This window comes from Bufo bufo, chromosome 10 (assembly GCF_905171765.1).
Source record: "Bufo bufo chromosome 10, aBufBuf1.1, whole genome shotgun sequence".
NCBI classification, from domain to species: Eukaryota; Metazoa; Chordata; class Amphibia; order Anura; family Bufonidae; genus Bufo; species Bufo bufo.
In genome coordinates, this window is record NC_053398.1 from 56459919 (window position 1) to 56486544 (window position 26626).

General features: G+C 44.3%; 1 protein-coding gene and 1 long non-coding RNA gene across 2 annotated transcripts in view; one reads left to right on the forward strand and one right to left on the reverse strand.

The window, feature by feature from the left end:
- Positions 1–644: 644 nt before the first annotated feature.
- Positions 645–2710, forward strand: LOC120980694. Its single transcript, XR_005774562.1, has 2 exons — positions 645–1514; positions 1619–2710. It is a non-coding gene; the product is annotated as an uncharacterized LOC120980694 (long non-coding RNA).
- A 1911-nt stretch (positions 2711–4621) lies between these two features.
- ATL3 (atlastin GTPase 3) overlaps positions 4622–26626 on the reverse strand; it is a 96479-nt gene continuing 74474 nt past the window's right edge. The window contains exons 9-13 of the mRNA XM_040409483.1: positions 21078–21205; positions 20514–20570; positions 20322–20393; positions 8837–9268; positions 4622–5532 (exon numbers count right to left, since the gene is read on the reverse strand). Coding sequence (XP_040265417.1) covers positions 5449–5532; positions 8837–9268; positions 20322–20393; positions 20514–20570; positions 21078–21205 — 773 coding nt within the window. The 3' untranslated portion in view covers positions 4622–5448. The remainder of the gene's footprint in view (positions 5533–8836; positions 9269–20321; positions 20394–20513; positions 20571–21077; positions 21206–26626) is intronic.

Genomic DNA, 26626 nt, shown 5'->3' on the forward strand with positions numbered 1-26626 from the left:
TGATCGAATTAAGTAATGCAGAGAGCATCAGATCACCTGGTGGCTGTGAGGAGGGCTTGGTCGGGCCTCTGGCCATCACCCCACTGTAAAGTTTCCCTGTAGAGCCTATGGCCAGTCAGACCCTGCTTATTTTAAAGGGTAGAAAGGGATACAAATGAGCTATTAACAAGCTCTGTCTCTAATGCCACCAGATGTAAGGCAGCTATCCTATAAGTCAACGTTCGAACCCTTAACTATACCCTGAGACATGACTTGGATAATAAATAAGCCAGCACCTCATCTGCAGACAGTTGTTTTGGGGTGATTGCTCCTCATCAGTGCAGAGCAGAGAGTACTGGCTTAACTGAGTGAGAGACCCAAGTTAGGATTTGGGGGGGTACCATCTCTCCTTGGGGAGAGCGCCTATAAATAGGTGTGACCTTTTAAATAGGCGTTGATACATACCTGGGATAATAAATAAGCCAGCACCTCATCTGCAGAGCTTGTTGAGAGCTCATTTACATCCCTTTCTTCACAGAATTTCAGAGGATCATGTATGGTGTATAAGCCTCTTCACACTGGTTAAGACGCTCTCCCCAAGGAGAGATAGTACCCCCCCCCCCCCCAAATATAGAAAGTCAATATAAATACTCACATGATCAAAGTGTTACAATCACTTTTATTAAAAATAAATCAAGGATAGAAAAAGAAGCAGCAGTAATAGCAAATATTGGTCCAGATTTTAAATGTGCTTTGGAATTTAGCTTATAAATTGGAGGGAAAAAAATGTAACTTTGGATGGGGAAAGACATGTCAATTCTGGCAAAGAGCATTGCAAACTAGTGTTCAGTATATAATATCTCTATAAATTTGCACATATATACACATACCGTATATGCTTGTAGAAACATGAAACTGACAAATAATACATAACCATGACTCCCCCACATGCAATATCTTTTTAACTATAGACAAATCTTTAGATTGCACATAGAAACGATAGTAATAAATGTGTGTAGTACGAGGAACCGTATATGTGTATTTGAGTTTTGATAAACGTAAGCGCTTCATTGTAAACCTGTGACATAAGGCACAATCTCTAGCCTCATAAAAAGTGCTATGGCCCAGGCCCACAGTTTTCGCATTAGCAGACAAAACGGCATTGGGGAATATAACAAAGAACACGTGTGTGAAACCTGCATTATTTCCACTCAAAACAATTCAGTATTAAATTTGACATAACTACATGGAATATTGAGAAAACGGAATGGTTATGCACAATGTATTGTCCTTCCCAAATATAAAAAAAAAAAATTCTATGGAACCCCTGGTTCCACCTCCTTTAGGTCAAACTAAGCATGTGTTTCTGGAATTTTTCTATTAAAACATTAGAAATCCATATTTTTGGAGCACCTATACAAAGGACCTGTCAACGGTGGTTTCATAAAGGCGTTTTCTGGGTTATAGATATTGATGACCTATCATGGGATAAATGTTCAACTGCTGACAGCACTAGGCAGGGGCTGGAGAGAGCAGTAAAAAAAAAAACTATGTGGATTAGTTATTATCAGGAGTACCGAGAGCAGGCATTTTTTATTCAGCTCTTTAAGTGCACTGGAGGTGGAGCTTCACTGTGAAGCGCTCTTTCCTTTTCGCTGTAAGCTGCTTTAAAGCCCTTCCCCTCTGATCTCAGTGACGGCTGCCGCATCCAAACAGGAGTCCACTACAGTTGTCACTTCCAGCAGAGGGAAGAGAGTAGAAAGCAGCTCAATGCAGAGAGCACTTCAGTGAGAAGCCCAGCCTCCTGAGCACTTGCAGGAGCAGAATATGGCAGAATAAAACTCCATATTCACACTATTCCTAATAATACATCTTTGCAAACTGTATGTTTGTCCTGCTCTTTGCAGCTCCTAACTAGTGCAGTCAGCAGTTTAGCACGGTCAAAACTCCTGAAAGTTTTGCTTTAAAGGGGTTGTCCGGCCATATATCTTGATAACCTATCATCAGGATAGGTCAATCAATATCGGATTAGTGGGGGTCCGACACCCGGCACCCCCACCGATCAGCTGTTTGAGGAGAAGGTAGCACTCCACTTGAATGAAGTGAGTGCTTCTATTACATTGCACTTCCGAGACACAGTGAAGTGTAATGAACAGGAAACGGAGCTCGCATACAACACCGCCTTCTCTTCAAACAGCTGATCAGCAGCGCTTCTGGACCCCCACCGATCAGACATTGATGAACTATCCTGAGGATAGGTCATCAATATATATGGCCAGACAACCCCTTTAATGTTTAAAGCCTGTTGAACACTCTGTACTATCTGCAGGCAGCGTGTTGTAGAGTTATATGTTATAGTTTTGTGGGAGAAGACTCGGCTTAAAATTTATTGATTTTAATCCCTGGGTAGTCCTATACAAAGACTGACAGCTATCTAGGAATGTAAGATTATACAGGGAAGGCTGTCAATTACTGAAGCAGAGGGCCCACTAGTGTCAAACCTGGAGGCAGCAGGGATTTGAATCAACACATACACAATCAATATATATCACTCTGCTCAGCTCATCCTCTGTTGAGAACAGACAGGGCAGCATGTTCAACATGTTAGATGCACTTTAAAGGGAACCTGTCACCTAGAAAATGCATATTAAACCACCAACAGTACCTTTTGGCAGCCTGTAGCATGATTATAAAAGGTGTCTGTGTCTTTTCTGTACAATGCGCCAAAAGTCTGAAAAAATATTTTTATTCAACTGGCCACGCTATGTAAACTATAGTCTTGAAGTCTAGGGGGCAGCGCCCTTGCACGCCCCTTAGTATTTGATTGATAGGATGTCCATTTCCTTCACTGCTGGGTGCTTGAGCGTAGTCTTGCGCATGCTCTCCTGTGCGAGTGCCTCATCATTGAGCCTACTTCACAGTGGAGTGGAACAGTGCGCAGGCGCCGGCACTGCAGGAACACAGCGCACGCGTAAAACTACGTTTGAGCGTCCAGCGGTGAAGGAATTGGAATTTCTATCAATCAAACGCTAAAGGGCCGGAAAGGGGACGGGGCACGCTTGACTTCAGGCGAGAAAGCCGCTGCTCCCTTGACTTCAAAGACTATCGTTTACATAGCGCGCCCAGTTGAATAAAAGTATTTTTTCAGACTTTTGGCACATTGTACAGAAAAGACACAGACACCTTTATAATCATGCTACAGGCTGCAATAAGGTACTGCTGGTGGTTTAATATGCATTTTCTAGGTGACAGGTTCCCTTTAAGCAATGTAACCCCCGATGTGTAGACTGCATATGAACAACTTGGTCCTTTGGCTATATCCTTACTTGGTCCGATCAGAGTTCTAAAGTTATCCCCCTCAGCTATGTTAGGCCCCCTACTTATTAATAAAAGGGGTTCTCCAGGAATTTTAAAAAATGAAAATACTTGAATATTATTTTATAATAAATATATTCACAAATACCTTTCATTACTTAGAATGGCTTGTTTTGTCTAGGGAGCAATCATTAGGAGAAATAAAATGGCCGCCGTCCTATCAGTACACACACAAACTGTCCTAATCACACAAGAGGACAAGTTACTTAACCACAATGAGCCATAATTCTGCCTCATCCTCCTCTCTGCTTGTCAGGGATTATGATCCTGAATACAGGTGAATCTCTGTGGGAATGGAGATGAGGAGACATGAGGTAGAGAGAGGAGGGTGAGGTGTGGCTATTGAGCAGCAGCACTTATTTACAGTCTCCTTTACCACAGCCCAACATTATCACAGCCTGTCCTGTCCTTCCTTTCTGTACTTCATGTCTCCTCATGAACTAAATTCCCCAGAGATTTAGCTAAAGTTCTTATCATCTGTATTCAGGATCATAATCCTTGACAAGTAGAGAGGAGGAGGAGGAGGCAGCTCTTTACCTCAGTGTTGTAAAGTAACTTGTCCTCATGTGTGATCAGGACAGGTTTTGTGTGAACTAATGGGACAGCGGCCATTTTTATCCCCTGATGAATGCTCCCTAGACAAAATTAACCATTATAAATAATGAAAGGTATTTGGGAATATATTTATGATAAAGTAATATTTAAGTATTTTCTTTTTCTTAATTCCCGGAGAACCCCTTTAAAGGAAACTGATGTAAAGCAACAAAAGGACCATGACGCTCACCAAAACTGTTAAGCATTGTAAAGCATCATGTAACACTGGTATGGAACAGCTTTTTGTCAAACGTTCTAAAATGTCAAAACTCAATGTTCTGATGGTCAGTGAACTCTGATAAAAGTTTTGTGCTATATATAATTTATGTATCTGTACCTAAACCTCTAAAGACTCGAAGGCACAATCAAATTATAATAAGACCCCTTCACAAATACAAAAATAGCAATAATATAAACTGAAAATTAAAGAGCAGCTAACCAGGTACTCTAAGTGTAACGATGACCTCAGCATAATAAAGTATGAATATAAAGCTATTGCTTTTCTCAAGGATATATAGTTTTGTAGAAATCATACAAAGATGACAGATGCACAACTAGAATACTAAAGCAGTAAGGTCTTCATTATATAATAAGATATGGCACTAGGTCTGTTTGTCCTATCAGGTGTGATGACAGACCAGTCTCATCTGCAGCTTTTATAATATATATATATATATATATATATTTTTTTTTTCAGTCAGCTTTGCTGGTCAAAAAGGGAGAATATACTGAAGGCTCCGATTTATTTTCTGTATTAGGTTATTTTCAATAAAATTGTTCTAGCTCAGACTGTAGTAGTGTCTGCTTTAAAGTGCAGGGCAAAAATACAAAACACTGTGGTTCCCTATTCCTGTCATAGAATGTCCTTGTCTTTCTATATTGAAGAGGACCTGTCACCACTCCTGCCATGACTGTTTTAGTAACTACAATTCTGGAGCATCTGTTCTTATGACACTATATTGTGCCAATCTGTTATTCCTAATAGAAGATTATGAATTGCCAGCAGTTTACAATAACGATGATCCTGATTGCCAAAAGTTGTGGTGTGCCGCTGCTGCCAGTGTCAGACTGTCCATGGACCCCCACACGGTAACACCCAGTTGAACCAAGTATTACTAAAATACAAACATGTCAGGAGAGGTGACATTTCTTCTTTAAAGAGAAGATCCAAGATAATTAAAAATCTTGGATCAGCCCCCTGAATAGTCAAAATTAACAAAGGATGCTACATTTATCTGTTTCTTCAGCTGGAGAAAGAGGCAAGTATAGCAACCTTTTTTATTTTGGACCATTAGGGGTGTTGTCAAGATTTTTAATTATTTTAGACAATCCCTTATGTAGGGAATGTGTAGATAGGTTTGGTGATGAAGGTTGGAAAGAGTATATAGAAAGGCACTGTTAGCATATCTTCTTAGGTGGCATTGCTGGAATGGCTGTGGTTCAAGATGGTGACTTGGGCTGGCGGCCGGCAGGAAAGACGTGGTTTATTCAGCTCTGCCATCACTTTTGTTTCTTGCGTTCGGGGGGAGCGCCAACCGCTGGCTCCGTAAAGTGACGGGTGGAGTTGCCCAAGCGGTTTGTAGCCTGTTTTGGTATTCAAAGCACAAAAAAGCATTATTTCAGTTAAGCTTATAAAAAGTCATATACAGAAATTAATATTATGACATTTGCTAAAATACACTCCACACCAATAATTTTTATACATACTAATATATGGCTGGACAAACCCCATCTGCCTTGGTGACTAGAAATGTGGCTGCTCCTGCATGGAAGAATGAGCAAAGAGACTGCTGGAGAAAAGGGACCGCTAGGAAGTTCTGATGGAGCTCCTGTAAGTGCTGGAGAAGTTGTGCATGGGGTGGGCTACTGTGACTACTAGGAAAGAGCGGGATTGCTCTGATGACTGGAAAACACTATTTTTAGTACAAGTAGAAAAAAGGATTCCTGCTGTGTCTACAATTAGAGGGGTTCTAACGCTTTTTTTTATATTGATGACCTATCCTCATTGCCAACCAACTGTATGATGAGAACCCAGCACTCGTAAGAGCGACTGTTTACCAACTCTCGTCGACACTGCAGCGTCGAGCTGTGTAATTACAGCTCCTCTATCCCATTCACTTCAATGAGACGGCTCTGTTTTATTGGTCTTGCTGATCTGATATTGATCAATATAGGAAAAGCGGAGAACAGCTTTAAAAGGGTTGTCTCATCTCAGACAATAGAGGCATATGGCTAAGACCTGCCCTCGTTGTCTTATAGGTGCAGGGCCCAGCAGTGGGACCCCACAAAGCAATAGAGCCCCACAAAGTGGAGGCTGGAGGACTCAGGTCCGAGCACCATCAAGCACTCTCCCCATAGAAGTGAATAGGAGCGCACCTCGCATGACGGGCCACCATTCCCATTCACTTCTATGGGCTCAATGGAAATAGCCGAGCCAGTGCTCGGCTATTTTCGGCTGCCCAATAGAAAATGAATGGAGGGCAGCTATGCATGCGCAGTGCACCCTTCACAACTTTCGGGGCTCCGTTCTCCATGTAGGTGCAGGTCCCAGCGTTGGGACCTGCACCTATCACACAATGGGGGCATATCCTAGCGATATGCCCCCATTGTCTGAGATGAGACAACCCCTGCAAAGGGGAGGTTTGCACGGTGACCTGTGTGTGAGGAACGTCGCCACTGCTGACAGGAAAATGACATCAGGGACAGGGAGGACCAGAGAGCTGGTAGCAGCAGGGGGAAAATGGGGGAAAGCATGGCTTCTTTTGTCATTTAAACACATGTACAGAGGGTGGTATTTTATTTAACTAGAAAAACAAGCAAAGCAATCGCTCATCAATTGAGTTGCTGGCAACTGGTAAGGATCTATCCAGACCCATCTCTGCAGAGTGGTTTTCCCCATAGACTTCAATGGGGTTGTGTACATAAAAATCCACACCAAAACCGTGAAAAATAGTCTGGATTTTTTTTGTGCGGTTTTGGTGCAGATTTCATGCAGTTTCCTGCACACAGATCAGCGGCATGTACAGGCACTCTAAAGGTGACGTGTTAGACGCGCGGCTCGAGCCTTGGTTATCGCACTACAGTTAAAATTAGTTTCCAGGGAGCACCTGGACTGCATGTATGTTTCAGGTGGCAAGTCCAGGTGCCCCCCATGGCTACGTGAACGACCAGCCTTTTTTCCACAAAGATGGACTTCCATACTGCAGGGCGCATATCCTTCCTTACCAAGCATATTCTGGCAGAATTTTATTATTTTTTCCATCACCATGTTCAGAGAAACATACATGTTAACATATAAGTATCTGCATGACTGCTAGTTTTTGTAGAATGAGTTCTATTTATCAACTACACCATTCTGGAGTACATGTAACTTACAGAATAACTTTTTTGGCGGAGATTAGAAAAAAACAAAAACAGTAATACCAATATTTCTTTTTTTTATATTCACGCCTTTCACCATGTGGCATAAATATTGTTACCAAGCATGTATAGTTTTCCTTTATGTTTTAGTTTTTCTTATGTTTTTTGCTTTATTTTTCCAATAATGTAGCCATATGTGGCATAAGTAGGCTTGTTTTTTTAAAAGATAAGTCATACTTTTTAATAAAATTTTGCCACTGTTTTTTCCCCATTGCTCACTGTGCAGGTTTAATGTCATGTTAATACTCTGGTTGTAACGAGTGCGGCAATAACATACGTGCATAAGTTTAGTTGTTTTTTCTCAACACTTTTGCATAATAAAACCTTTTTTTTTACTGATTAAAGTGGAAAACCTGTCCTTCACAGGCACTGCAGGGTTGGCAGAGGGAGGCTTTTCCCTCTAACTCCATACATGCCACAGTCGCTATAGACTCTAGTGTCTAAGGGGTTAATAAAAAAAAGTGCTATGTCTCCCCAGTGAACGCTGCTGTGTAATACAGCAGTGCCACCTGGTGTCAGCACATGAAAACTTCAGCAGTCCTTTAAACACAGTGCTGAAGAGTAAAAGGGGTTGTCGGAGATAATAAAAATCTTGGACAAGCACCTAATGGTGTAAAATAGTAAATAAAATAATATTGCAGTGGTGATGTCATTGTCAAGGTGACATGCATAGTGATGGTTAGGTATTTGGCACCGCTACAGCCAATCGCTGTCCTCAGTGGTAGATAGATGAAGGCAGTGATTGGCTTCAGCGATAATGTGCTATATACCGGCATGTCAACAGGGATCAAACTAGTGGTGCAGAGAATGGGGTTGGAAAAACAGGTACGTAGAAAATCTTTTTTTTATTTTCTACCAATCTGGGCCTTGTTCAAGAATTTTCATTATCTCGGACAACCCCGTTAAGAGAGAACCTATCTGACATTTACAATTGGTCAGCAGTTCACAAGTACCATATTATCAAGGTCAATGTAGCAAATTTGCTGAAATTTTGAATTGCGACCTACAGTACATTTAGTTTTTAGTTTTTTTAACTTCACTTGAGAATTTTTTAAGTTAGTTCATACGAGCCAAACTGCAGCCCAGTCTGCAGGCAGCACTGCGTTAGGGTTCTTGTACCTCATCAGTACAGAGCAGGGTACTGGCTGGCTGAATGAGATGGCGCAGACGCAGCTCTCATTGAAAGACTCAGCATTGTATGGAAGGCTGCTGAGCTGCATCTCAGGCACTTTATTCTGCCAGCAGGTACCATGCTCTGTACGGATGAGGGACAACAATGCCAAAACAGTGCTTCCCCGGATGGGGTTCTGGTTACACAGATTAGTCTCTGTAGAGGTTGAAGTGAAAGAAACCCCTATGTAGGTTCAGACGTCTGTACTACCCGGTCTGTCAATTTATACACCAATAGCCAATTTCAATGGTGAGATGAAACGGTTACAATGAAATGAAATCCCAGACTTCACCTTACCTGATCTAGAACATAATTTGCACTGGAGTCTATGACTTTCCCAAGGTCTCTGTACTGACCCGAATACTTGATGTAGCCCCAGGTCAGGAGTGCAATGAGAAGCAATCCCATTGCACAGTTAAACAGCTGTGCCACCACACCTAAGCCCACAAAGCCTGTGATGCCAGAGGCCATATACAATGCCGCCACCAGGGCAAGTAGCACAGCTGGGGTGCGGAAAGCAGTGAAGATGTTTTTGCCTTCGTTGTGCTTGCAGAAAGCAAAGTACATGTCCTGAAGGTCCTTCTCCAGCTCCTCTCTGTACTGTCGGCTGAACTCCACTCCTCCCATTTTCTTTGCCCGGTCGAAAGAAGACAGTGCCTCCTCTCTGCAGCCTGCCTCTCGATCTCGCAGGACATCAGGAGACACATATGGTTTTTCTCCTCCACAAATCTGTTGAGAGATAACAGAAAAAAAACAAGCATTACAATTAAATGTATGCTATGAAGGAAAGTGTCAGGCAAGGAGAACTAGAAACCTGTACGGTCACATCTGACTCACTTGTGTTAAAATTAAAGGGTTCACCCTATCTGGACAACCTCTTATTATAAGACCTCTTTGGGCAAATGGACATAATGAGCCATGTTCTATTTTTTTTGCTGGGGCACGGAACAGGTGTGCTGTTCGCATCTTTTGCAGCCCCATTAAAGTGAATGGGTCCGCATCTGACCCGCAAAAAATGCGGATCGGATGCGGACCCAAAACACGGTTGTGTGCATGAAGCCTTAGTTTGAGACACTTTAGTGCCTCAGACTCTTCTAATGCATCCTTTGACATCCAGCCTCCCTGGCGAGGATCTGCGGCCTGCTGCTTTATGGCTCCTGCTCTTTACATGAAAGTTCAGTAGTAGTCACATCTCACATCCAATACCGATAGCTACACCAGTGGTATCACACTTGGCTTTACTGTACTAGCCTATGTGGCGTTTGGCGCTGTATTTTTATTTAGTTGTTTCAGCACATATTTTATGGCCACCCATTTATTCGAACAGGCACCTCTCAGCTTACCATCAGGGGTTACAGAAGTCACACCTGTGGTAGTCCTTTTTCCTGATTTTTTTTTCTTTTACGATACAGCCAAATGTTAGCTGATTGGATAAATGCTGGCAATGTTTGAATATAAGAATATAAGAATCACTACAAACAATACCAAATTCAGGATTTTCCAAATTAAAACACTTCCTAAAAATTGTTTTTGTGCCATCAGCCATAACTTTTTTAAATTTTTACATCGAAGGATTTCTGTGAGGCATTAAAGAAGATAAAGAAACACATGAGAAAGAAATTATTATCCATACTAATAATAGCCCTGTGTGCGTGCTGAGGGAGTGTGTGCCGATTATTAAAGTGCGCATGCGCAGCGCACCACATGCCGCCCGCACTAGCGCGCCAGTGTCAGTGACAGGAGAGGACTTGGGAGAGGACAACAAGGATGGTGCTGGGGACCAAGGGTACGAACGGACTGGGGTTATTGTAGTAATGTCATTTAGTGTCACCTGTAGACTGGAGGTGGTCACTGGCAGCGGTCCATGGTGTGCTCTCCACGTCAGACCACAGCCATTACTGTCCCTGCATCACACAGTAGCACATTCCCAGCACTCTCAGCCACAGACAGCAGCCGCTGCCAGCAGTCTCAGCGACCAGTCGGTGCAAGCACTCTCAGCACCACCAGCCGCAGTCAGCAGTCTCAGCCAGAGCCAGCACTCAGTGCTAACAGTCTTGGCCACCAGCCACAGCCACAAGTCAGTGCCAGCCGTCTCAGCCATCAGCCACAGCCTCCAGTCACAATGCCAGCAGTCTCAGCCACCAGTCAGTGGCAGCCGTCTCAGCCATCACTCAGTGCCACCAGTAACAGTGCCAGCAGTATCAGCCAGTCAGTGCCAGCAGTCTCAGCCATCAGTGCCACCACCCACAGCCACCAGTCACAGTGCCATCTGTCTCAGTCACCAGTCAGTGCCAGCAGTCTCAGCCACCAGTCAGTGCCAGCAGTCTCAACCACCAGCCGCAGCCAGCGATCTCAGCCGCAGCCACCAGTCAGTGCCACCAGCCACACGCACCATTCAGAGCCACAGCCATCAGTCACTGCAAGCAGTCTCAGCCACCAGCTGCAGCCAGCAGTCTCAGCCACAGTGCCAGTAGTCTCAGCAAGCAGTCAGTGCCAGCCGTCTCAGCCATCACTCAGTGCCACCAGCCACAGCCACCAGTCACAGTGCCAGCAGTCTCAGCACCACCAGTCAGTGCCAGCCGTCTCAGCCATCAGTCAGTGCCACCAGCCACAGCCACCAGTCACAGTGCCAGCAGTCTCGATTGGTAGGAGGGCAGGCCGGTGGGAGTTTCAAATAATAGCAGCGCTCCTCTCCTCCTCCTTTTGTGTCCGGAGCCCGAGGAGAGAGGAGCGCTGCCTGCACGTGTGAATCGCAACCCCATCTCTGCCCCAGCACCCATCCTTGCCCCCAGGACCCGATCTGTGCCCCAGCACCCCCATCTTTATCAGCAGGTAATTAGGGAAAGTATAGGGAAAGGTTGGGCTAGGCAGGGATATAAAAGGGAAAGTTAGTGGTAAAAAAAAAAAAGTTTGATTGCATCACCCTAAGTAGGGTGTCTGGGGTCCACAGCACAGCTGTGTGACCCTAGACCCCCCCCAGGGGTGCTGCTGCTTGCCCCAACTGCCCCCCACAACTTTTTTGGGGCGCAGGCATTTTTTATTATTATTGTTTTTGTGCATACGCTGACTGTGGCCGGCACTCTTAGCGTCCGGCCACTGTTAGCGCATCGCACACCCCACCGCTGATCAACTTCGGACGGTTGATCAGCGGTTTTGAATTATTTTTTTACTTTTTTTTCTCATTTTTCCCCCTTTTTTTAGTTAGTCTTTTTTTTTTCTGTTAGTTTTAGGGACAAAGTACGCGAACACCCGTGCCCCCACACACGCGCACACCAAATAAAGTTTTACACACACGCAGACACACACTCCGCTATGGCCCGCCGGACGTTCTCGGCCGAGGAGGCATACGCCCAGCTTGCCTCCGACTCAGAGTCCCAGTGAGGACGAGGATGACCCCACTTTCCTGTTGTCATCCGCGTCCTCCTCCTCATCTAGCGATGATGATGAGCCCCCAAGGTGGCGGAGACGCAGCTAGGCGGAGCAAGGGGACCGCGATGCTAGGGACCCTGTGGCCCACCCTAGTACGAGCAGCTCTGGGGCTCGTACTAGTTTTCCGGCCCACCAGTTAAATCCACTGGAGCACCCTGCCGGTGAACTTGTCTGGTGTACCCCAGAGCGATATGAGCCCGTGATTCCTGATTTTGTAGGCCAATCAGGAATCCAGATTTCCACAGTGGGCTACACTGAATATAACTTTTTTAGTAATTTTTTCAGTGACCAACTGGTAAATCTAATGGTGGAGCAGACGAACCTGTACGCCCAACAGTTCGTTGCTCAACACCCAGGCTCCTTTTTGGCTAGGCCCGGTGGCTGGACGCCGGTCAGTGCAGCCGAGATGAGGACATTTTGGGGCCTCGTGCTGCATATGGGCCTGGTCAAGAAACCTAGTGTCAGGCATTACTGGAGTGGGGACGTCCTCTACCAGGCCCCACTTTACAGTACGGCCATGACACGCTCCCGGTTTGAGGCCATCCGGAAAGGTCTGCATTATTCAGATAATGCAGCATGTCCCCCCCAAGGTGATCCTGCCTATGACCGTCTGTATAAGATACGGCCGGTCATCCATCATTTTGGGGCCAAATTTGTACAGGCCTATGTACCTGGAAGGGAGGTCGCGGTTGATGAGTCTCTCATTGTGTTCAAGGGGAGACTCATTTTCCGCCGGTATGTTCCCTCAAAGCGGGCGAGGTATGGCGTGAAGCTGTACAAACTTTGTGAGAGTATCTCAGGGTACACTTACAAGTTTCGTGTGTACGAGGGGCGATATTCCCGTATTCAACCCCCAGAATGTCCCCCCACTCTGGGTGTTAGCGGTAAACTTGTGTGGGACCTCACTGTTCCAGTCGCTCGCCGCCAGATCCACGTCCGCTTGTGAAACCAGGCGGAAAAATCAAGGCGGCCTCCCTGCCCACCCCCTCCAAGTACCTATCCCCATGGGTGAGACCCGTGCCCTTATCACTGGAAACCTGTTGCTGGTCAGGTATAAGGACAAGAGGGATGTCCTTGTACTGTCCACAACTCATGGTAACGGCATCACCCCTGTCCCCGTCCGAGGTACCGCGGCAACGGTCCTCAAGCCCGATTGTATCGTCGACTACAATCGGTATATGGGAGGAGTTGATCTCTCTGATCAAGTCCTCAAACCATATAACAAGATTTTAGTGGAAAAAATGGGTTACAATGGAAAATGTGGCAAAAAAATGAAATTTTAAAATTTCATCCCCATTTGCCAATAACTCTTGTGCAACACCTAAAGGGTTAACAAAGTTTGTAAAATCAGTTTTGAATACCTTGAGGGGTGTAGTTTCTAGAATGGTGTCATTTTTGGGTGGTTTATATTATATAAGCCTCACAAAGTGACTTCAGACCTGAACTGGTCCCTAAAAATTGTTTTTTTGAAAATTTAAGAAAAATTTCAAGATTTGCTTCCAAACTTCTAAGCCTTGTAACATCCCCAAAATATAAAATATCATTCCCAAAATGATCCAAACATGAAGTAGACATATGGGGAATGTAAAGTAATAACTATTTTTGGAGGTATTACTATGTATTATAGAAGTAGAGAAATTGAAACTTGGAAATTAGCAATTTTTAAAAAATTTTTGGTAAATTTGGTATTTTTTTAATAAATAAAAATTATTATTTTTTTACTTCATCTTACCAGTGTCATGAAGTACAATATGTGACGAAAAAACAATCTCAGAATGGCCTGGATAACTCAAAGCGTTTTAAAGTTATCACCACTTAAAGTGACACTGGTCAGATTTGCAAAAAATGGCCTGGTCCTTAAGGTGAAATAAGGCTGTGTCCTTAAGGAGTTAAGATAGCATTAGCTTCTTTTACATTTCAAAAGGAAAAGAGAAAGAAGAGGAAAGAATTAAAGTCTATCAACACCTTTGACATGCAAAATTGAATTTTTACATGCCAGTGGTTATCTTGAGTGTATATATATTGTGACACAGTGAGAGGTTTGGTCTGGGAAAACAGGTATTTTCCTCCCAGCATGTGCTGCTGGGCTGATTTACAGCCAGGTGAGGTCAAATACCAGACCGGATTTTAAGTGCCAGTCCGAGTTTTGGCAGCACCTGGCTGTCCTTAAATAGGCAGCTGGGCTCAGAAGCGAGGTCTCTGTGTTGGGATCTGGGAGCCTTGTGTCTGGATTAAGGCTTGCTACCTGTTTGGCGTGAAAACAGGTTGGTGCTGCTATGCTCAAGGACTCTGAGGCAGAATTGCGCCATGGTGTGAATTACCACCAACACCGCAAGGTGACTTTTTGCTGGTTTACAACTGCTTGCTTTGTCACTTGCCTAAAGTGTGAATAAAATACTGAACTGTTTGATCCAAAGAACTTGTTGTTGCCTCTATACTGCGTCCGCTAATCCTGTCTACCAGAGTGAAACCCCACAATTGGTGGAGGATGCGGGCAAGAGCAGTGAGGCTGGCGTGAACGTCAATATTTTTGGCTTCTGCATTTTTCAGGCACGGTTGTATGTCGTACATTGAACCAGCTGTATTACAACTAGTGCCCCACGACAAAATGGATTCCCAGCAGGTGCATTTAGACTTGCCGGACGATCAAGCGGCCGACTACCAGAAAGTCAAGGGTGAGATTCTGGCAAGACTGGGGGTTAATGTGTTGGTCCGGGCCCAGCGGATACATCAGTGGGGGTTCAACCCGGCTGAGCCTGCAAGACCCCAGTATTATAACTTACTTTGAGGTGATGTGCATCCACGGAGACTTAAAAGACTACCCCACTGCGCTGCTGTCTCTAACCACAGTGGCCGGTAGAAGCACCCAAGAGGTGGCTGTCGCCACAAATCTACATTGCGAACTCATAATAGGGAGAGACTTCCCAGCCCTGTGGCTATGAGAGACTGATACCCATGAGACAGGGGTAACCCTTTGCAGAGTGGCCAAGCTCAGGGGGGAGACCAGAACCCTGGGAACCTGAGACCGAAGGGCCAGTGGTAGGGGTGACCCCCACTTCGGTGGAAGAGGGGGAGACAACCCTGCTAGGTGTGATGGTGGGAGACGTGGAGACGCCGGGTCCTGAATTGGCAGACCTTAATGTCTCCGGGGATGATTTTGGTACCGTCCAATGTCGGGACCCAACCCTATCCCACACCTGGGAAAAAGTGTTAATAGTAGATGGTGAACCACAACAACCTGGGGCAGAGTCAGTGTTTCCCCGTTTTGTAGTTCATCAGGATATGTTGTACGAGTAAACCAACTACGGGGTGAGCCTATTGAACAATTGGTGGTCCTCAAGGCTTATCGCAAGCTTGTGTTAGATCTAGCCCACCAACACGTTCTCGGGGGTCACCTGGGGTTGCAGAAAACTCAGGATGGTATTCTACAGCGGTTTTACTGGCCCAGCATATTCAAAGAAGTGGAAGAGTTTTGAAAGTCTTGCCCGAACTGCCAAATAACTAGCCCTCAGTCACATTTCCGTAGTCCCCTAGTACCTCTCCCGATTATCGAAGTACCTTTTGACCGAATAGCTATGGACCTCATAGGCCCACAATCGAATCCTCCAGAGGGCATCAACACATCTAAGTAATTCTAGACTACGCCACTCGGCACCCAGAGGTGGTGCCACTGCGACATACCTCAGTCAAACTCATAGCTAAGGAGTTAATGGAGATTTTTTTCCCGAATGGGACTACCTAAAGAGGTTCTGACTGACCAAGGGACTCCTTTTATGTCGAAGGTGATGAGGGAACTCTGTAAGTTGCTGCACATAAAACAACTACGGACGTCTGTTTAGAGACAGTGTTGCCTCTTGTTAGGGAGCATATGAAGGCAGCTCAGCAAGCCCAGAGTCGGGTCTATAATCGGCAGCCTTGGGTCCTGATTTTTAACCCGGGTAATCGGGTTTTGGTTCTGGTGCCGACCGTGGACAGTAAGTTCCTGGCTAGGTGGCAGGGGCCCTACGAGGTACTCGAGAAAATTGGAGATGTAAACTACAAGGTACACCAGCCAGGGCGGCGAAAGCCGGAGCAGGTTTAGCCTGCGGCCGGATTTTCTAGGAAAAGAAGTACCGGCCCCTCTGTCTAATGCAAGAGAGGCGGATGCCACAGTAAAAATTGCTGACAGACTCTCCTCTAAACAGACTCAGGAGGCCAGGGAGTTCGGTAGTTGGAACACAGATGTGTTCTCGGACCTCCCTGGACGCACTTCCATAATCCAGCATGACATTGTCACTGAGCCTAAGGCAAACGTCTGATTAAAACCATATTGGGTACCCGAGGTTCGGCTACAAGCCATATCGGAGGAGGAGTCAAAAAGTGAGTGGGTCAGTTCTATAGTATTGATACCGAAGCTGGACGGGACGTTGCGTTTTTGTAATGACTTTAGAAAACTTAACGAGGTTTCCAAGTTCGATGCGTATCCTATCCCCAGTTGGATGAGCTCATTGAGAGGTTAGGACAAGCCCGGTATTTTTCTGTTTTGGACCTCACGAAAAGGTACTGGCAGGTGCCCTTAACGGAGGCTGCCATAGAGAAAACTGCCTTCATCACACCTGAGGGGCTGTATCAATATAAGGTCTTACCCTTTGTCCTGCATGGCGCCCCCGCCACTTTTCAGCGACTAATGGACATTGTGCTTCGTCCACGTTGTCGGTACGCTTCGGCTTACCTGGACGATATTGTCATCCACAGTACCGACTGGGAAAGTCACCTACCCAAAGTGCAGGCTGTAGTGGACTCCCTTCGGAAAGCTGGCCGAACCGCTAACCCCCAAAAAATGTGCGATAGGGTTAGAAGAGACGAAGTACCTGGGGTAGGTCATTGGGCGCGGAATCATTAAAACCCAAGTGAACTAAATAGAGGAGATACGGAATTGGCCCCAACCTGTCACCACTAGGCAAATAAAGTCATTCCTGCGAATGGTGGGCTATTACACGAGGTTTGTTCCCCACTTTGCTACTCTAGCCGTGCCCTTGACAGGACTCTTGAAGGGACACAAGTCAACGATGATTCGCTGGGATGATCGGGCGGAAGAGGCTTTTTACCCTGTGAAGTCGGGCCTGTGCGGGTCCCTGGTTTTGGTGACGCTAGACTTTAAAAGGGAGTTTATAGTACAGACCAATGCCTCCGAAATAGGCCTCGGTGCTGTAGTGTCTCAGGAAGTCAACGGGGAGGAGCATCCCGTTGTCTTCCTCAGCCGTAAGCTCACCCCAGCCGAAAATTCCACCTGGTGACCGACCACTCCCCTCTCAAGTGGATGAGCCAGGCCAAGGACAAAAATGCCCGGGTTGCCTCTTTGAGTGGGACCACCTACTCTGACAAAAAGGTGCAGCACAATGCGGTGACAAAGCGGTACCGCCCTAGTAGGCGGCAGGACCCAGGAGTCAAACAGCAACCCTGCTGTCTGACAATGCCATCCATGGCACTGGGTCCTACCAACCCACCAGCACAGCGCTACAAAAACTACAGCGTTACAAAAACAAAGGCCACCACACTGTCTGGCGTGTGTTCACCCCCTCAGGGTTGAACAGAGGGGAAGGGGGGTGAATGTGACACAGTGAGAGGTTTGGTCTGGGAAAACAGGTATTTTCCTCCCAACATGTGCTGCTGGGCTGATTTACAACCAGGAAAGGTCAAATACCAGACCGGATTTTAAGTGCCGGTCCAGGTTTTGTCAGCACCTGGCTGTCCTTAAATAGGCAGCTGGGCTCAAAAGCGAGGTCTCTGTGTTTGGATCTGGGAGCCTTGTGTCTGGATTAAGGCTGGGTGCTGCTATGCTCAAGGACTCTTTGACGCAGAACTGCACCGCAAAGTGACATTTTGCTTGTTTACCGACTGCTTGCTTTGTCACTTGCCTAAAGTGAAGTGTGAATAAAACACTGAACTGTTTGATCCAAAGAACTTGTTGTTGCCTCAATACTGCGTCCGCTAATCCTGTCTACCAGAGCGAAACCCCACAAAATTTATATATATATATATATATATATATATATATATATATATATATATATATATATATATATATATATATATATATATTAGGGGTGCACCGAAATTCTGGCGGCCGAAAATGGGCCTAATCCATTTCGGCCGATATTGGTACATATCGGCAGAAAATATGGGGTTTGGGATTTGTGGGATTTGTCACCCACCAAGTACCGTATTTTTCGCCCCATAAGACGCCCCTGCGTCTTATGGGGCGAATGCTTGCCGTTTTACATCGCAAGCTGCGATGTAGGAGCGAGCGGGGACTCGGGGAGGGACTGGGAGGAGGATCTGGGGGCTGGCAATAGCGGCGGGGCGGTGCAGTCAGTGTAGTATAGCCCCGCCCCGCCGCTTCGGTATACTAATATAAGATGTCATATTCATTTATTGGTTATTAAACATGCCCCCTCAGTCCTATTACTACCTTACATCCTAATCGCATCTGTAGAATTCAGGCAGGCCAGGCGGGCGGCAGCGTAACTCTTGTCATGTGCCTGAATGAAGCCGGCGGCGCAGGCAAGTGACATCAGTGAGAGACGCGCCAGCCGCCCGGCTTGGGCTGCCTGAATTCTACAGAAGCGATTAGGATGTAAGGTAGTAATAGGACTGAGGGGGCATGTTTAATAACCAATAAATAAATATAACATCTTATATTTGTATACTGGCGGCAGTGGGGGGGGGGGGGGAGGCGGGGGCGATCTGTGGATGGCACAGTTATGGGCTGGGGGGGGTCTGTGGATGTCACTGTTATGGGCTGGGGGGGGTCTGTGGATGGCACTGTTATGGGCTGGGGGGTCTGTGGAAGGCACATATATAACAGTGCCACCCACAGATCCCCCCAGCCCATAACAGTGCCATCCGCAGATCCCCTCCTGTAACAGTGCCAGCCACAGATCCCCCCCCCCTGTAACAGTGCCAGCCACAGATCCCCCTGTAACAGTGTCCGTCATCCACAGATCCCCCCATAACAGTGTCCGTCATCCACAGATCCCCCCCATAACCGTGTCCGTCATCCACAGATCCCCCCATAACAGTGTCCGTCATCCACAGATCCCCCCCCATAACAGTGTCCGTCATCCACATATTCCCCCCATAACAGTGTCCGTCATCCACAGATCCCCCCCATAACAGTGTCCGTCATCCACAGATCCCCCCCATAACAGTGTCCGTCATCCACAGATCCCCCCCATAACATGCGAGAAAGCTGAGCAACTTTTGTTCTTGAAAAGAAACCTGCCACTTTTACTTAAATATAAAGCAGTCCAAGTTGTGTGTAGTTATTTTATTTACATTTAAAAAAAATTGTGTAGCCCAGCAAAAATTTGTTCTTGACCTGAGGCTACGTCTGTTTACAGTTTGAGGTTGGTTTTACAACTGTTTCTTGCACTGTTGTTTTGTACAATCACTTGTGTATGAGGAAGCACCATGTTATATAATATGATTTATTAAATTCATGAAAAAGAATTATTAATACAATCATTAAAAAAAAAGTATTTTAAAAGTATTTGGGCAAAAAGGCAGTTTCAGTTTCGGTTTTCGGTCAAGGGCATCCTGAATTTTAGGTTTCGGACCAGAATTTTCATTTCGGTGCACCCCTAATATATATATATATATTTATATATATATATATATATATATATATATATATATATATATATACATACACACACACTGTACATCTAAAAAGCTGCACTGATGAAGATTGTTTAGAATGTTGCATAATTTTGTATTTAGGACAAATAAAAATGAACAATAAAAAAAATACAAAAATACATTTAGTACAAAAGGAGTCCATAGCCTTTAAAGGGGGTTGCCTCACTTCAGCAAATGGCATTAACCATGTAGACACAGTTAATACAAGGCAGTTGCTAATGTATTGTGATTGTTCATATTGCCTCCTTTGCTGGCTTGATTAATTTTTCCATTGCATTATACACTACTCGTATCCAGGGGTTACGACCACCCTGTAATCCAGCAGCAGTGTCCATATGGGCCATATACAGCATACGCACAGGATAGGTCAGAAATATCTGATGGTTGCGGGCCCCACCTCTGGGACCCTTTCTTATCTGCAGAACGAGGCCCTGTCACACCCAACGGGAATTAAGTTAGTGCTCGGCTATTTTTTAGAAGTGCCATTAAAGTGAATGGAGAGAGCCACGCATGCACGGCCATCTCTCCATTCCCAGAAAGACATGATGAGGCCCTGTTCTTGACATAGCATGAGTCCCACCTTTGGAAACCGATCCTATTTGACATTTAGACACATCCTGTGGATATGACAAACGTCCTAAATAGGAATACCCATTTAATAAAGATTACTCACCTTCTCCATATTGCTGTTGTATAAATCCTTAGCTGAAGCTACAGCTGCCAGGTTATTGGCTTCTGCTGTTGCCTGAGAAGAGAGGGGCACATGTGTAATTTTTTTTATTTATTTATTTTTTTTACACAAAAAAAAAAACTGGAAAACATAGGAGTTTTTGTAATTTGCAAAGAACTACAATGTTAGTCGTACCTGTAGCATAGATTTGGGGTGGGGTAAATCTTCACCTTGATAAATCTTTATGTAGGCCTTAAAAAAAAGAAAAAGATACGACCACATTATTAATCCAAAAATGTCATTCTTTAAAAGATTATTATAACTGAAAACCACAAAGCAGTAAGAACATAACGTTGGTCTCCAACACTGTGCAACTAATTTCATTAATCAATATTTAATTGATGAATCAATGCTGGCACATAGAAAACCAATGAAATGTAAGGAACAGACTGAGGATAAAGGTGATTTTGTGTATATATTTTTTTATTTCTGCCCTGGGTGTTCCATGGGGATTTACATCACTTTTGATAGCGAAGCATACAGAGCTGATCTTGCCATCAAAATGAGGAAAACTTCAGCAGACCAAAGATATACCCATTGTCAACCAATGGGGTTCACTGGGCGCTGTTTGGCTCCACCATATGATGGATTGAGCACAAGAACATGGCTTCTGTTACAAACAGATAATTTTTGAATAATCTGTAAAAAAAAAATACATACAACGGATTCAAGCTAATATTTTGTTATTGAACAGTTTACCTTAAAATACTCCAAAAGTCCTCTGCAGGTTACTTTCGAGCCATTTATCTCTTTTTCCATCAGGCTTTTAGGGCCAAGGACAAGAGGAACCAATTCAATGAGCTGCTCTGTGAATTCTGGAGCAATATCTGTAAGGGAAAAAAAAGCAACTATAACTAGAAGCAATTCGCTTATCCACCGGACGCCATCACCACAGGTTCTTCTCTGAAGCTACTACTGCCATATACACCCGGAGCTGTGGACATTATCATTGACTCATCCAGCCCCGACTGGGCACGCAAGTATTATTGATACAAATCAGCTGCTACTAGTCCACAGTTTCTATATTGAATGGTGTTGGTATCTATATATACCGTTTGAAATGTTAGCCATTGTCTATAGCTAACTAATATCAGGAGGACCATCTCTAATTTTTGATTGATATTTAATGTCCGTTATTGGCATTATTTGTGGTGATGTTAACAGTTCAGAGGCAGAGTCTCAATGTAACAGACAGACTAGTATATATCTAAATATACGGTTCGGTGTATCTCAGTCTGGCCACAGCCCTCAGCACGAGTTGGATGAATGAGCAGGGGTTTTTCATCAATATCGTTACCTCCTCTTGTTCATCTTTTCACGACTTTTCTCCTGCTGTTGGCAATTGATCTAATCATCCTATTGACTTTATTGATCAGTATTAATCTAAAGCACTGGCCTATTCTATTCTAATTCCTAAAATCTTTTTACGTACCCTCAAACGGAGGAGAAAAATATAAAAAGGAAATAAAAATCTCTATACATATATATGTAATAATATTTGTATTATTCTATGGTGATAGGTATTCTTTGCTAAATATGTCCCCTGATGAGCCTGACACCAACCAGGCGAAACGCGTGGGACATCTCACTTCTGTATTTTCTATATATCATATTTTCATATTTGGGTCTAGTTTGTCACTGGGTTTTATTATCTGTGTACATTTATTATTTTTCTTGTGTAGAATAGCCCAGGCATCTCTATAGGGTCCCCCTTATATAGGCATCCGTCCCTGCAGGGTCAACTAGGGACTCTAGGAGGCACGAGAAACGGGATCGCCCCTATCGGGGCGGCTATTCCGTAATAGGTAGGGCTACTACGTTAGGGTCCTTAATAGGGCTATTACCTCCCTAATATAGGTTTCATTAACATCTACTAACCATTAACAAACAACTTATATCATCCTGACCCTAGTTTTCAAATTTATTTTTCCTTTTTTCTTTCTATATTGATTGATTAACTATTACTTAGAGGGATTCATTGACTATTTTATTTATACATATTAAAAGTTATATTTTAGAATCATGGCATCACTGTGACTATATAACTAGAAGCAAGCCAGGCATATTTAAGTAAAATCTGAGCTATTTTTTTGTCAATTCTAATTTGCCTTGACCAGGGTCTGCAGTCTGCCTGCGATGCCATGACTTAATTTCACGTGGAAAAATTGGCGCTCTCACTCCGAGCACCAAATCTTCCAGGAGATCACCAATATTCCCAGATCTACTCCATCATTTCACTGTCGACAGCACTAAGAGATCTTTAACCAGGGCAGATGGACATCTGACAAAATAGCTAAGCAAAGAAGTAATAATAAATTAGAGTAAATAATATGATCACAAAAAGGCCGGTGTATCCTTTTACAACCCCTTCAAATAATATTCAAAATGGTTGCTTTATACAAGTCTGATGTAACTGTGCAAGAGTCTATCAGGCACATTTATCCGGTGGCATATGCTGGACTTTAATAACATGGTGTACTGCTGCTGGATGCTGCACCCGATTCATGACAAGGCGTACGCTTCGTCAAAAATCACAGCCTTCAGCAGTCTGTGCATCTGAACGGAAATCTATGCCAGAAAGCTTTCAGCAGAGAAAGGCACTTGAGCAAACATTTTTGCGCAAGAGCTGCTGAAAAAGTCACAAACTGTGCACAAAAGTAGCGTATTTTATATATATTTTTTTATTTTTATTGAAGTAGTTTTAGAGGTCATAAAACATAGGGAAAACAGAAAGGAAAGGGGAGGGGTAGGAAAGACAATCAAAATACTTTCTGACATAATTGTTAAAACACTTGACATCTCATCTGTAGCATAATTCTAGTCACATGTCAAACACATAGTGATTTTACAACTTAAGGGCACCTAAAGTGCCTTTCAATGAGGAGGTAAGATACCAAGAGGTGTATCGGAACAGACTGACCATCTCCTGGATTTCAGAGGGACTAAAGTGAGTGATGAGGAAAATTTTCCATTTCCTGATGAACTTTGTGGCTGAACTCTCTTTGTGCCTCTCCGCCTTCAATTGATCATGTCTTAGTAGCACTTTTAGTTGTGAGATCACGTCCGGCATCCCAGGCATAAGGTCAGACAGCCAATGCTGTAGCAGAACCCTCTTCGCGACCAACAAGATGGGAACAGATTGAGGCGTTGGGAGGTGAATATATTGAAAAAGCATCACCTGGGGCTCTATAGGGAGGTCCACCTTCCAGTGTTTCCTGATATAATCTATCAGGTCTTTCCAAAATCTCGTCACCTTTACACAGGTCCATATTCCATGCCAAAAATCAGTATAGGATTATTTGCATTTAGGACAATGGGTAATGCGATCTGGAAAGCTAGTGAAGCTGGGAAATTAAAGCTAAATATCTGGCACTATGCATCATCCTAAAATACGATTACCGCTAACAGTTCAATACAGCACAATACAGATGTATTGGGCTGCATTGAAACAGGCATCAGACCCTGTAATGTTGAAGTGAGTGGGACAAATAATAAAGTGAAAAAAAAAAGTAAAAAAAAAATAAAATTTAAGTTTCAAGAAGAAAAAATGTAAAAAAAAATAAAGCGTCCTTTTCCCAAAATAAAGCAACAAAAAATAGGGAAAAAAAAGAAAAGTAGACATATTAGGTATCGCTGCGTCCGTATCGACCAGCTCTATAAAAATATCACATGACCTAACCCCTCAGGTGAACACAGTCCAAAAAATAAAAACTGTGCTAAAAAAGCAATTTTTTTGTCACCTTACATCACTACAAGTGGAACACCAAGCGATCAAAAAGGCGTATGCCCCCAAAATAGTACCAATCTAACCGTCACCTCACCCCGCAAAAAATTAGCCCTTAACTAAGACAATCGCCTAAAAAATATAAAAATATATAGTTCAGACTATGGAGACACTAAAACATGATTTTTTGGTTTCAAAAATGCTTTTATTGTGTTAAATGTAAAAAATAAAAAAAAATGTTGACATATTCGGTATCGCGGCATCCACAACATCCGACAAAATATGATACACTACCTAAGACAGTCGCCCAAAAAATAAATAAAAAACTATGGCTTTCAGAATATGGAGAAAATAAAACATAATTTTATGTTTAAAAAATGCTGTTATTGTGTAAAACTTAAATAAATAAAATGTATACATATTAGGCATTTCCACGTCCAAATGAAACTGCTGTATAAAAATCTCACATGAAGTAACCCCTCCAGGTGGACACTGTAAAAAATTTTTTTTAAAAAAAGGGTGTCAAAAAAGCCATTTTTTGTCACCTTACATCACAAAAAGTGTAATATCAAGCGATTGAAAAGTCATATGCAGGGGGCGTGGTCAGGCTGCCAAGGCGCGCGGATGTAGTGTGCTACAGCTCCGGAGTTAGTACTACAATCCAGCGACTTATACAGCGACTAAAACCACGGTGAACAAATCAAAACTGGAAGAAACAGCCACCGAACCATTTCTGAATATGACGGGGCGAAAGAAAAGGGTGCTGAAGCACCCGCAGCTGACAAAATTTTACTTCACCAGAGAAGCGGGAAGATCCCAAGATGGCGCCGGGGACGGGAATGCCGCCGCAAGAGACCGCGCGGACGGCACTCACTCAGCTAGTTGCCCGGACCCTGAGAAAGAGCCGGCTGCACCGAATTCCCCGAGACCTGCACCCGAAAACGGAGACCTATATATCGGGCAGGAAGGAGAATGTGGCGCGACCGCTTCAACCCGAGTAAATGGGAGAGAAGCGGCAACAGGATCAGCGGAATCTCCGCATACCACACCGCGTACCGGATCTCCTGAAGAAGGTATCGCTCAAGCAGGTACTTTGGGGGCTCATGGGGACTTTCAGGACACGGGGGAGGCAGAAATCTTGGCCTTGCCAGTCACCAACATGGTCCTGACGGACACTGTCATGAGGGACATGCTTTTGATACAGAGGCGCTCTCTTTTGCATGATATGCGCTCGATAGTGGCCCCTTTGAGAGTAGAGGTGGAGGACCTCGGGGCTAGAACAGATCATCTGGAACGCAAATTTGGGGAGTTTGCAGGCTCCCACAACGACCTCATTGACGCTCATTATGCTTTAGAAGCTGAAGTGGAGGCTATAAAAAACAAAATGGCGGATCTGGAAGGTCGTAGCAGGCGCAACAACATCAAGCTAAGAGGTATTCCAGAGAATGTGGCAGCCAAGGACATTCCTTCGTATGCCAAAGCGTTGATAAAATGCGTTTTGCCTCACTGTAGTGACAAAGACTTAGAGATTGATCGGGCGCACAGAGTCCCGCGCCCTAGACACCTGGACGAAAACGTTCCAAGAGATGTTCTCGCTAGAGTTCATTTTTACTCTATCAAGGAGCAACTGATGTCCTCTGCCAGGCAGAATGGTGGACTACCAGCACCATACCATAAAATATCTTTATATGCTGATTTATCGGCTGCTACACTCAGGCAAAGAAGGGCCCTGTTACCTAACACATCTGCCCTACAAAAAGCCAAGATCCAATACAGATGGGGGTTCCCTGTGCGCCTTCTGATCCACCATATGCGAGAAATATATGCTATAAAGTCCATAGAGGAAGGAAGAAAAATGTTGCAGAGCTGGGACGTCCCAATAGATCCGCAGACAGAGCATCGTCGGGCGCATCCTGACAGAATTCAGAAGGATTGGGACATTGCTCGCTAAAAAGATTCACCGGAGGGTGGAATAGCTGTCAGTGCTAAATGCCGGGGTTGAGTGTCTGTCGAGACAGGTTACTACCTAGGCTTCAGACGGGACTTTAATACCCCAAGTTCTTTAGGTTTACGGGGAGCCTGTTGGCTCTTACGGGTACACCTACAGGTTTATGCTTTTGGTTATATGTTATTATATTCTACCACTGCTATATGATGCTACATCCATGAATGGTGCTATACTTATGCCTGTACAATGCTCCACCACCTTCGTGATATGGTTGCGGGCGCGCTGGCTGGGAGGCGTCCTGCACCTTTTTTACAGTTTACTATGCGACTTCTTTACCTTACGCTTTAAACTGCTTTATTATGGTAATATCTTTTGCAAGTATTAATGCAAATGGGTTAAATAGTCCAATGTTCAGATCACACGTGTGGAGGGAGGCCAGATCTCTTAATTGTGATATCTTAGGTGCACAAGAAACCCATTTACTAGTTAAAGATGCTGACAGATTACAAAACGCACAATTCCCCCACATTTTTCAAGCCCACTCCAACTCCAAAACCATGGGGGTTCTGATAGCTA